At 43.1% G+C, this 13,131-nt stretch overlaps 1 protein-coding gene across 14 annotated transcripts in view; it reads right to left on the bottom strand.

Annotated features, from left to right (window-relative positions):
• LOC114604708 (NF-X1-type zinc finger protein NFXL1) overlaps nt 1-13,131 on the bottom strand; it is a 79,882-nt gene that overhangs the window by 17,397 nt on the left and 49,354 nt on the right. For all 14 annotated transcript variants that reach the window (XM_077934340.1, XM_077934341.1, XM_077934345.1 and 11 more), the window contains 2 exons: nt 5,994-6,134; nt 1,882-2,048 (listed from right to left, as the gene is read on the bottom strand). In XM_077934340.1, the coding sequence (XP_077790466.1) occupies nt 1,882-2,048; nt 5,994-6,134 (308 nt within the window). The remainder of the gene's footprint in view (nt 1-1,881; nt 2,049-5,993; nt 6,135-13,131) is intronic.

Here is a 13,131-nt window from a genome sequence, read left to right on the forward strand (position 1 = left end):
GCGACCTTTTCGGCTTAACTGTTGAGTGGCAATAGTTTACGCTGGAAACTGTTGTGTAATCCAGCCCCAGGAAGCGGAAAGTGGCTGTTGCACTTTAAAGTAGCTGGATCGGCTGTTTGAAATGGAGGTGGAAAGTCCCCTAACAGCTGTCTCATGGCCAGAGCCGATTGCGGGCTCACGCAGGAGTGATCTGAGGCAGTAAAGACGGCGTGCGGTAGAGCAGCAGCTGATGCGCAGCCACTGTACGCCACAGCCAATCAAATTTTGTCCACGCTGCTCCACTGACGGCAATGGCGGACGCGCAGAAAATGGCCAGCGGCTTCTCCCAACTGGCAACCGTCTCCTCAGAAAGTACAGTGGTACCTCGGGTTACGTACGCTTCAGGTTACATGCGCTTCAGGTTACAGACTGTGCTAACCCAGAAATATTACCTCGGGTTAAGAACTTTGCTTCAGGATGAGAACAGAAATCGTGCTCCGGCGGCACAGCAGCAGCGGGAGGCCCCATTAGCTAAAGTGGTGCTTCAGGTTAAGAACAGTTTCAGGTTAAGAACAGACCTCCGGAACGAATTAAGTTCTTAACCCGAGGTACCACTGTATAGGAAAGGGACAGCCAGTAGAAAATACAGCAAAGGGTAGAAGGAATTATACACAGAAACAGAAAGGCACAATACGACTAAGGAGAAAGCAGAGAGAGAAAGACAGAGTTTTGTTTTGGTTTGTTTTTTCCGGAAAAGCAGGGAAAGAAAGATGACAAGACAGAGACAGTGTGTTAGCACAGACACGCTGCAAATAGAAATAGGGAAAGACTACAGAAGAGAAACACTTAACTGATGGAAGAGCCAGGAGGAACAAACTGCTTTTACCAAGGCGGGAGAGAGAAAAACTGAGATGCACTGAACCCGGGCTTGTGGTTCCGCTCTCTTCAGAGAAACCATAAGCTATAACCATGGTTTGTCTGGAGTAAGCTAAACCATGACCCAGACAATGTGCAAAGCCAAATCATAGCTTAGCTTAGCACAGCAGAACAACCAGAACAAAGTAGCTGCAATCTCCCCATCAGGAGCCAAGATGCTTGCGTTAAACCATGGTTTGGTTTAGTGTTACACGTGAATGAGGTCAATGTGTGTTCAGTAAATACACTCTTATGACAGGGGGAAAGCACATTATCTCAGAATGGTTAGCATATGTGGTGCTTATGTCAACATCTGGGCCTCTTCACAGAGGCAGATTTAGAGGAGGGCAACTGGTTTGTGCTCACTGGGCACCAAGCTGGGAGGGAACAGCAGGGAACATCACTATGACTTAGAAAAGGAAAGGTGGGAGGGGCAAATTTTGGCATCACACAGGGCACCACAGAAAGCCCAAAATCTGCCAAGATATGCCAGCAACATGGATTTGGAGCAAGATCCTACAAGCTGGCTGTCCAATGGGCCAAAAGTCCCTGCTACTTTACTGGCTAGCATGATCTCCAGGGCAAACATTTTCCACACCTCCTTGTGTCTTTCTCTCTTGGTTAGAATTGCTCAAACAAGCCTCAGGTTGCACCAGTTTCTCAGGATTTCTCTTCCCAGCATTCCAGTAGGTAGTCTGCAGAATCCCCTTCAGGAATGGCTCTACCTGCATGTGGCAAGGCAGTTGCTAAAACCAGCCTGCCAGCATAGGAACGCTATGGATATGGATATCATGTGCAGATGTTGGAAAGACCAAGCAGGCAGACATAGTTGCCTCCAAGCCAGTTTAAATAGGCTTTTTGCTGCATCCATTTCCAACATCCCAGAAGAAAGGAAGGGGGGAGAAAAGCTCTTCCCTAAGGCAACATACACACTGCATAGTATTTTACATTTTCAAAGCTGAAGCAGAGCCTCCTTTAATTACTTACATGCATTCAATGTACAAGCTTGTGAGTTTGCAGTGACACTTCATCCGTATCATCTGGGCACACGGTGGGCAATCTCCAGGGTGGCAAGGCAGGGGGCATGAATGAGGGCACCCAGGTGGTCGTGGCTTGGAGCATTCTTCTTCACACTGAGAACATTCTTGACCTGCCTAGTAACACGGGAAAATGAACTGGTGGGATTATTTGTTCTTTGGACAATTTATTAGTTTAATAACCCTTCTTTTTTTTAAAAAAAAACAAAAAACATGGTTGCACTTGGTTAAGTAAACAAACCTAATTACCTTTTTTTTTTAAAAAAAGGAAGGCAAATCACAAAATCAAGCTGCAATGTTTCAAAAGTACACAGAAAACAAGGGTATAAAAATAGCACACTATTCTCATTTCTAGGAGTCACACAGAGCAGCTTCATAGGTTACTCAGAACTGCAGGCAACCAACAGCACTCTCTTTCACGGTCATCTGGCAGCGCTTCCTCGTTACATATGAAGGCCCCCCCCCCAAAAAAAATCATAGCAAAATATACCTGCAAGATCCTTTCCCTGTTGCTAACTGTGGCTTCTGCAGTTGGCTAGAATACAAGTTTTAAAAAATGCAAATGAACAGTAAGTTAAAGGTAATACAGAATTACTCTGTAATTGCACCTTCACACAACGAACTCAGGTACCAAATGCCAATAGGACTGCAGCCCCAAGAAACTCAGAAACAACAGGGAAGCATCAACACATTTGGAGGATGCAATTGGGAAATGCAGAGTTTTCAGAAGTACATTAAAAAAAACACCACCTTCCAAAAACAGCCCGTGAAGACTGAGAATGCTCAGCAGCCACAGAACGTGGAACAGAAAAACAGAAAACTGGATGGAATGGTCTGCTGAAGGAAAGCAGGAGCACACCTATTAGGAGGCAATTAAATACTGCAACGTTTTGTTGCAGGTTGTCATGCCACCCACCCACCCCAAATCCTGCCTCTGCCATGAGATGCTCAGGTACTCCCCACACTCCCTCTTAACAGGATGCACAGGTCTGAGCTGGGTTTTTGATGGGTATTTCTAAAACTCCCCTTTATTCCTGCTGCCACCACAGATAATATTTATCTGACTACTCCACCCTAGTGTACCCAAATAAATGGTGTGTGGTATAATGCAATAATTTATTAAATGGAAATAACCAACAAGGGCTGTCTGATTACTTGGGTGTACATAAGCGTATGGTTTCAGCCTTTTATCTTATTTGTCACTTTATTAATAGACAGTAATGGTTACTGTAATAGGGAAAGGTAAAGGGACCCCTGACCATTAGGCCCAGTCGTGACCAACTCTGGGGTTGCGGCGCTCATCTCTCTTTATTGGCCGAGGGAACCGGCATACAGCTTCCGGGTCATGTGGCCAGCATGACTGAGCCGTTTCTGGCGAACCAGAGCAGCACACGGAAATGTCGTTTACCTTCCCACCGGAGCGGTACCTATTTATCTACTTGCACTTTGACGTGCTTTCAAACTGCTAGGTTGGCAGGAGCAGGGACTGAGCAACGGGAGCTCACCCCATCGCGGGGATTTGAACCGCCGACCTTCTGACTGGCAAGTTCTAGGCTCTGTGGTTTAACCCACAGCGCCACCCGCGTCCGGTTACTGTAATACTGGTGCTCTATTAATAAAGTAACCCTGCTCTTACACTATCGACCAAGGCTCCCGGACTCCACACTAACTCCACTCTCCATGCAACTCTCAAATGAACTCTCTAACTGTCCCACCATCAAACTCCCCTTTAAACTCTCATCCGCTCACTACCATTCCAAACTCACTCCCCCCACCCCATTACCAAGCATTTAGCTAAATTCCTCTACTAAGATGCATTTACCTTAATTATTATTATTATTATTACATATGCATGCAGTATTATATAGGAAACCACCAGGACACCACACAGGACCCTCTTGTCAGTCACAAGTAGCTGAGCTAGTCGGCACTGAATTTCAAAAGGGGAATTAGAACAAGAGCTGAAGTAAAGGTGGAGACTAAGCAAATGACATTTAATGCCACCAAATGTCAATCTCAAAAAGGTTAAAACGAACAAAATTGTTATGTGATTGTAACTATGGCATTTGAGCACAAAGCAAAACTTTTTCTTGCTTTTCACCTGCACAGTACCAAAAGACATTAATTTGAGTCATTAAGGCGTCACTGTTCAAATATATATTGGATTCAAGAAGTTTAAAAAAAACCCCACAAAAAGCCAAAAATTACTACTCAAGAAAGCCTTCTGTTTTTAGTTTCTGCCATAAAGTACATAGTATCAAGGGCAGTGAATGACAGCACAACACACATCATTCATCAGTATGATTTCTGTACTTTTATAGTCTTCTTAGCAACAAATAATTTTTCGAGACAGGAATCTATTTGACAAACAGCTGAAAAGGATTTAGTTAGAGGAACGAATGCATATTCCTCACCACAGATAAGAGGACAATCTTTAAAGGTTAAATATCTTTATTTGTATCCACTGTAACTAGGTTTAACATTATTTCAGCGGGGCAATTTACTTAAGAGATTTTAGCCTCCTTTAGCACAGTGTCCAGGAAACAAGTCTGTTTCCACAAGTGGTTCAATTTTTAAAAAAAACACCTCATTAGGGAATGACAGTTATTTAGAGTCACACACACATAAAGGAAGTGAAGTTGCTTGCCAGCATTCATTCCATTAGGTGGGTTTGCCAAAGTCTTGTGCACCCCCCTCTCCCCAGCAACTGACTCCCCCCTCTCATCATATTATCTTCATAACAACCGTATGAGATAAGGTCAGGCTGAAAAACAGTGACTGACCTGGCTCATATGTCACGTTAAGACTAACTATGGATTACTGCAGGCATGGCCAAACTTGGCCCTCCAGCTGTTTTGGGACTACAGCTCCCATCATCCCTAGCTAACAGGACCAGTGGTCAGGGATTATGGGAATTGTAGTCCCAAAACAGCTGGAGGGCCAAGTTTGGCCATGCCTGGTTTACTGGGACCATGTGAATGTGTGGGCTCCTGGGGAGGGGCTCACAGCCACTTTGCTCCCCCCCTGGTCCTTTTCATTCCCACACCACGCTGAGGTAAGCCAAAGTTTGTCATAGTGTTTTGCCCAAACCTGGGATCGTGGTTTCACTCTCTTTACTAACCACAAGCTATAGTCAACAATTTGATTATTAGGTAAAATAATGCAGATGTCAAAGGCTACAAATGAAACCAATGATTCTGAAAATATATGGCTTTTCTTTTATTTCATTTTGTGAATAGGGAAGACATCAGCTGGAGACTGCCAAAGACTCAGAGGTAAAACGTTGTTGCTTTAGTTTTCTATATTGTACACATATTTATAAATATTACGTAATGATCTCAATCAATACCAGATCAGTAATAAAAACAAAAATGGGTATCAGAAACTTAGACAATTGTGCTGTATTGTTCTTTTTATTTGATGTTTATTTTGTTCTGGTATTTGTAGTTTAAACTGTCAGAAGCTAAATAATGATAAAACATTAGAATAAAGCCATATCCATTTCTTTATAACAAACAAAAAGGGCTTCCAATAATTTTTTTAAAAAAACTGACTTCACATGTACACTGATGATGTCTGAACTGGCAATTGTTGCTGAGGAAAGAGGTCTTATGGGTTGTGGTGGATGCCTGACATCTCTCCGGTCAACAGTTTAAAAAATAGAGCAATAATGGTATAAGAAATAATTGTCACAATGGTAATATGAAGTGCTATTGCTTTCCATTTCATATATTTTACCTGGCATTATCAACTGACTCACACTATTAAAATTCCAACAAGGAACTTCCATGAAGAACAGAAACCATGCAAGACTGTTACGTATTATTTCTGGATTAAAATTTTAACTCCACAAAACTCCAGAATCCACTGAAGAATGGGCACGTTTTATTATTTAAAGTACAAGCAGGTGCTTTCTCACGCACAACCCTTGCCATTTAATATGGACAGTCAAACCTAACTGAACCATACACCAAAAACATTTAAAAGTGTCTGAGCTGGCTGCATTTTGCAGCACCTGAGAGCAAGGTGTTTTTGCTCTCCTGCAAGAAAGGTCAAGCTTACCTTATGGACATCGTTGTTACTATCTGTGTCAGTAACTTTATGGCATTCCTTCGTGCAAGTATGATTCTGGCAGTCAAGGAGCCTTCCACACAACCTTTTGCAGGAGTAGGGTCCCACAGCATGACATGCCAATGGACTCACCTGAAAGATGGAAGACAACTTGTATGGGGACCACTGTGGACAACTTTCAACAGTTTCCATAAAATAAGAATTAAAACTTGACCATGGGCACAACAGAATTACCAAACAGCATATGAAAACTCCATATCAATTCTGCTTTTGATAGGCATCCAAATCAGAACTAAAGATATTCCAGACAAGGCAGACAATCCATAATTCTCTCTCTTTCTGAGACAGAAGGAAAAGTACAGAAACATGCACAAACAGGAACTGGGGTGAACTTGACATTTAAGTAATGCTGACAATAATTGGACTCCTGAAAGGTTTTCTGAAGTGTGGCAGATATATTGCTGGAGATCAGTGATTATGATGAAATACACATTCTAGAGTTTGCCCTCTGATAACTTGTTTTGGTATAAGGTTGTATTCTTGGAAACTATGCAACTGAAACTCTGGAAAAATATTCCCTTCAAAACTGCCACTAGCTTACATGTTTGCATTATAGGTTTTAAAATCCATAATAAAGGTAAAGGTGACCCCTGACCATTCGGTCCAGTTGTGACCGACTCTGGGGTTGCGGCGCTCATCTCGCTTTATTGGCCAAGGGAGCCAGCGTACAGCTTCCGGGTCATGTGGCCAGCATGACTAAGCCACTTCTGGCGAACCAGAGCAGCGCACGGAAATGCCGTTTACCTTCCCGCCGGAGCAGTACCCATTAATCTACTTGCACTTTGACGTGCTTTCGAACTGCTAGGTTGGCAGGAGCAGGGACCGAGCAATGGGAGCTCACTCCGTTGCGGGGATTCGAACCGCCAACCTTCTGATCGGCCAGTCCTAGGCTCTGTGGTTTAACCCACAGCGCCACCCACGTCCCATTATAGGTTTTAAAATCCATAATAATACATGATAAAATAAGCCTGAACAGGCAAAATACAATTTTATACTTGTCTACTCACAAGTAAGTCAAACTGAGTTCACTTGGAGGTATTCCCAGGTAACTGTATATAGGATTGCAGCCCTAGTTACAAACCTTAGCATCGACTACCCCATAAAATCCAGTAGATAACACAACATCCATCAGTTCAATTTGTCATGGGACAACTGAAACTTGTTAGTGTGGGATGATTCTTTATCAGGCAGTTAAGTCCAATCAGAATTAAGAAAATCCTCCAGAATTAAGAAAATTTGGGTATACATTGTCTCTTTTATCAGCTACATTCTTAAAAGTTTATATTCTAAAAAATCCAACAAAAACATGGCACTTATAGTCTGTATTTTCTCCAAGGAGCTCAAGGCAGCATACATGCCCCTATTGCTATTATTATTATTATTAATTACGTTTTATATCTCCCTTTATCCGAATATCACATGATAGTTTGCAATATAAAACAGAAAAACATAGTAGCAAACCAAAACACCACCCTACAACACAGTTTAAAAGGCCAATGATTGTTTAATTAGCCAAAGGCGTAGGAGAAGATGAATGTTTTTGCCTGGTGCCTAAATATATGTAATGAAGGCGCCAGGCGAGCCTCTCTGGGGAGAACATTCCACAAACTATCTTCTTTGGTAGGTAAAGGTGAGAAGTAGTGACTGTCCCAACCCAGTGGGTTTCAAGGCTTAGTGGGTATTTGAACCTGGATTTCCCTGGTCTTATACCTGTAGCAGGAACCCACCCCCCTAATCATTCAGTTTGTACAAACTTCACACACACTCACACACTACATACGCTACGCTTCTGTTATAAATTCATAGAAAATCAACCATACATCGGATTTGCACTGTTCCACTTTTATTTTACTCCATGAAGGAAGGACTACAAAATGGGGAAGGTTTGATACAGGGCACCATAATCCCTTCAGCATACCAGCACATCCACAGGAGCCCTGCCCAGTTGCTATGCCAACTCTGATGGTCCTAGACAGAAGACCATCAAGATCACAAAGAACTTGCATATGGGAGTGGATTCAGCACAGACTGGAACAAAGGACAATAATCAGCTCTTCCCTCTGGGGGCAGAAAACTGCAAACTCCCCTCTGTCACCTGGAAAGTACTCATGGGGAGGGGGAAAGGGGGAACCAGCCAGGTGACAGGACACTCAGGTTACCACCACAGCTCCTCCCTCAACCCCTCCTTTCTGTGATGTATGCATGATGTTTCTGAGGGTGGGCATGATCTACAGGATGGGAATTTCAAAAGTCTTTATAAGACCTTGCACACCATTTTCCTGTGTCTTTCCTCTCTCCTGCAAGTGAGGGGAGCACCCTGTTGCAACAGTTCAATAAAGGCCAAGCCTACAGGCTGCTGATTTGCTCCAATTTACTCTGGTTGGTGTCTTTACTTTTTGTCCAAGGGAGCCCTCGGATTTTTCCGGTAACATACCCTAATCATTACACCGCTCTGGCTTTCCAGTGAATACCTACTTCTGTAATCGATGGGCATAAAGGTAAAGGTAAAGGTACCCCTGCCCGTACAGGCCAGTCTTGACAGACTCTAGGGTTGTGCGCTCATCTCACTCTATAGGCCGGGAGCCAGCGCTGTCCGCAGACACTTCCGGGTCACGTGGCCAGCGTGACAAGCTGCATTAGGCGAGCACAGCACACGGAACGCCGTTTACCTTCCCGCTGGTAAGCGGTCCCTATTTATCTACTTGCACCCGGGGGTGCTTTCGAACTGCTAGGTTGGCAGGCACTGGGACCGAACGACGGGAGCACACCCCGCCGCGGGGATTCGAACCGCCGACCATGCAATCGGCAAGTCCTAGGCGCTGAGGTTTTACCCACAGCGCAACCCGCGTCCCTTAATCGATGGGCATAGTGGCTTTTAAAAAATCATTCTATACACGGTAGAGTCCTGCCAGGGGAAAATCTTCAGCTTATTTATTTAGCCCTACACTGGAATAGGACAAGATGCCAAATCTACTTTGCTTAGCCCTTGAGCGATATGGCAGAAACTAACTTTGGGTTTGGTCCCATGAGGTTCCAGGAACATATGAAAACTTCTACATGTTCTTTTACTTTAGAGCATGTTTACACAGCTTGCGTGTTAAGAAACATGCTGAAAAGCCATGAGTAGACATTGAACCACAGCTCCTGGAACATACAGGTGAGAAAGCTTGATGGTCAGCATTGATTGTATTGTCTCAAGAACATGTAGCTCAGCCTTCCCCAAACTGGTGCCCTCCATATATTGTACTGTAATGGCCACCATCCTTAACCATTGGCCATGATGTGTGGGGTCGATGGAAGGGCACCAGTTTGGAGTAGACTGTAGAGGGGTCTAAGGAGGAAGTAAAATAGAGAAATCAAGTCACGGAAGGAGCTACACAAAACTCTCCTGCTAAAAAAATTAATTAAGTTGTAACTAGATGGCTGGCTTGCTACAAACCACATCTGCAATTCCCCTCACAATCTGCTTTTTAGTCAGAGAATTGAGTACAGTCACATCCACCAAGAGCACAAGCAACTGGGCTGTGTAAGACTTTCTGCTGTTAGCTTCTAACACCAAATCCATTTCCATGCCTGAAAGAACAGCATGTAAGGAATGCTTTGAAGTTCCAGTATCTTCTGCTTAGCTGCAATTTCTTCAAATTATTACTTCCGCTAAAAACAAACATTTTCACAAATCCAAAACATCAAGGTAGCTCACAGAGGACGATAAGAGGTAGAACAGAGGAACCAGCCAACATCCATTTAGGGAGAGGTGAGAATTAGCAAAAACACTGAAGAAAATGTTTTCTTCAGGAGACAGGTTGCAGGGGGGGAAACCCCACGTTCATATAAATAATACATCCTCCTCCAATATAAATTTATATGTTCCTCTTTCAGCAAACATTAGGCTTGTTATAAGCCAACGACACTGGCAGTGGAAGGTGAAAACAAAATGAAGTCAGAAACTCTTGGACTTTATGTCAAATTAGAGAGAGGGAGGGAGGGAGAGAAGAACCATAGAAAAATATGTTACAGCGTACTTTTTAAAAAAAGACTTAAGTTTCCATTCCAAAATTTGGGTTTACCTTGAGATACAAATTAAGTTCCTGGTTTCCTTACGAAGAAACTTGAAATGCTAGATGGACAGCAACTTCGAGTGCAAGGGGTGTGGTTCAAGAAGGTGTCTGGCCTGGGATGAGTCCCCGAGGGCCAGACAGAGGCCTCGAGAGTCACGTTTGGTTCTTGGACCTGATGTGTCATAAAGTTAAAGGGATAAAGGGACCCCTGACCATTAGGTCCAGTCGTGACCGACTCTGGGGTTGCGGCGCTCATCTCGCTTTATTGGCTGAGGGAGCCGGCGTAGTCATGTGGCCAGCATGACTAAGCCACTTCTGGCAAACCACAGCAGCACACAGAAATGCTGTTTACCTTCCCACCGCAGCGGTACCTATTTATCTACTTGTGCTTTGATGTGCTTTCGAACTGTTAGGTTGGCAGGAGCAGGGACCGAGCAACGGGAGCTCACCCCGTGGCGGGGATTCGAACAGCCGACCTTCTGATCGGCAAGTCCTAGGCTCTGTGGTTTAACCCACAGCACCACCCGTGTCATAACCCCTGACATAATGCTTAGTAATGCAACATCATCTCATTGCAAGCTTTCCTGCACCTTCTTGTCACGGACTGGCTGGATGCAGAGCAGTGGTGTGAGGCAACAGCTGAGGAACCCCCAGGGGAAGAAGGCTCAGAGCCTGGGGATTGGTGTTGGAACAACGATGAGAAGGAGAAGAGGGAGCAGACAGACTGGAGGAAGCGTCAGAAGCTGAAAACAGGGTTTAGTGAGTGGGAAGGGGCTGAATCAGAGGTGGAGGCTAGAAAGGAGAGGGGTGTCAAGAGGTAGAATGGAGGCAGGCTGCTCTCCCTAGTCTCCCATCAAAGAGAAGCAAGGCAAAGGAGCCTCAAGTTGCTGGGGAAGGACCCAGGGAAGGAGTCTAAGAGAGTGGTGGGAAGATGGGGACTTTCAGTCCTTGCAACTGCCTCATCGAGGCAAGACCTTTGGGGAAGAGTTGCTGGGGTCACGAGGCCTGCATTGATTTGGTTTCTTTGAATAAAGATCTAACTTCACAGACAATAGTGGTTGGGGTTTTTTCCTGGCCTTCAGCTGACACCTCTCCACTTAAATGGTCATTTGTAAGGTCTGGAAACTAACAACACGTCACATATTTAATATTACTAAATATTACCAGGTGAAGAAAAAGGACAAATCATAACACTACTGTTTTTTGCAATAGAAACACATTGGCTGCAACAACATATTGGAGTCAGCATCCTGGAACACGGTCAGAAGTTTGAATTAAAACATCACTCAGAATAGCTTTTCAGCTAACGAACAAAAAGCCCGGCTCTATATAAGCAGCAGGATAGCAAGAATAATCCTATTATAATGAGAAAGCAGTATAAAAAATGACTTCTACTGGAATGTTTACAGCCTAACATTGAAATTTACTGTGCCAGCAAATTGTTCTGAAAAGATGTGGAATTAATGGCATTTCAGCATGATATTACAAACACAAGTGTTAAGGAATGGGGAATAATTTATGCAAACTAGATAGCATGTTACTGAAGTGTAGCTTTTTTGTTGTTTGAAATGGACAAGGGCGGCTACAGTTTTGGCACCTATTTCTGCATAAAGACTACAACTCCCATCACCCTTGAATACTGGTCACACCGGCTGGGGCTGATGAGAGTTGGAATTCAGCAACATCTGGAGGGCACCATGTTGGTTATCCCTGCTTGAAATACTGGTGATGTCCCAGCAATACAGAAGCAGGGAAGAAGAAATGTAATGTCTTGAAAATGTGAACTCACTGAAGGAAAAGACAAACAATGGAAAAGAGGGAGCAGCAAAAGGCAACACATCAAAATCATGACCAGAAAAAGGAATATGAACAACAGAAGGTAGAACAGGTGTTAAAGAGGATGGAGATGAGAAATCTGAAGATACAAAATAAGCTTATTTCTATTATCCAGACGAGTGCTAATTTTAACTCTTAGTAAGAGAGAGAGAGAGGAGGAGGGAGATGAAGGCTGCGATCAAGATGGCAGTGAAAAAGTTATAAGGATCACACACTTATGGAGGATTGTAAGAGAACCAAAAGACAAAAGAAGGAAGAATGTGCAAGGTAATGAACACAGAGGTAGCAGTTTAGCATTACTTGGCTCTAGTGACAAATTAGCTGTCAATCACCATCTAGAATGATAAGTCATTTCAAGGCTGTGCAAACTTCCCCCGATTTTATAAAAGTTCCCAGATTCCCTTATGTATATCTATATTTACACTGGAATAACTGACACAGAGATGAGTCAACCACAGCTACGTATTTGATGTTAAACTTTTTCAAAACATTGCAATTGCCAATATGGTCTGCACTGCATGTTATGTCTTCTCCTTCTTGTTTGTATGTTTGTGTAACAGAAAAGTAATTAAAAAAACATGAAGTTTCTTGCTGAAGTCTGGAATAAAAATGAAAGGCCACACTCTGTGCCAAGAAATGTAAACAACATTGAACAAGAAAGTAGTCTGAGGCTATCTAGCTAAGAAATATACAACTCATTTCTTTCCCTTGTACCAAGAAGGGCTTTTTTAAAATCTGCATTTTTAAAAGTATAAATTTAGAAAATAAGTTAGTCAAACCCCACTAAGTTGATATGCACACTATTATACATCTATGAGAAATTGGGTTTTTGACCAAATCAAAATTAAAAGCAATCACCATAGAAGCAAAGCATCCCCTTTGGCAGGACTTATGATTTGGTAATTTCATTACTGGCTTATAGGCCGATAATTGGTATGCTTCCTTTGCATTCTTAGAAACCGGAAAATGAAGACGTTATAAACCAGCATCCTAAGAGGTGCAATTTATGCCAAAGAGGAAAATCAATCACATGCATTTACAGAACATTAGAATTTGATAGTAATTTCAATATGATAGCAAAGTGACCCATAAAGAATTATAATCATGTAATCAAAATGCACTGAATCAAATGTTACTGTTAGTATTCATGGCATCCATAGGAAGCTACTGTTGTA

Source organism: Podarcis muralis, chromosome 9 (genome assembly GCF_964188315.1).
Source record: "Podarcis muralis chromosome 9, rPodMur119.hap1.1, whole genome shotgun sequence".
Lineage (NCBI taxonomy): Eukaryota > Metazoa > Chordata > Lepidosauria > Squamata > Lacertidae > Podarcis > Podarcis muralis.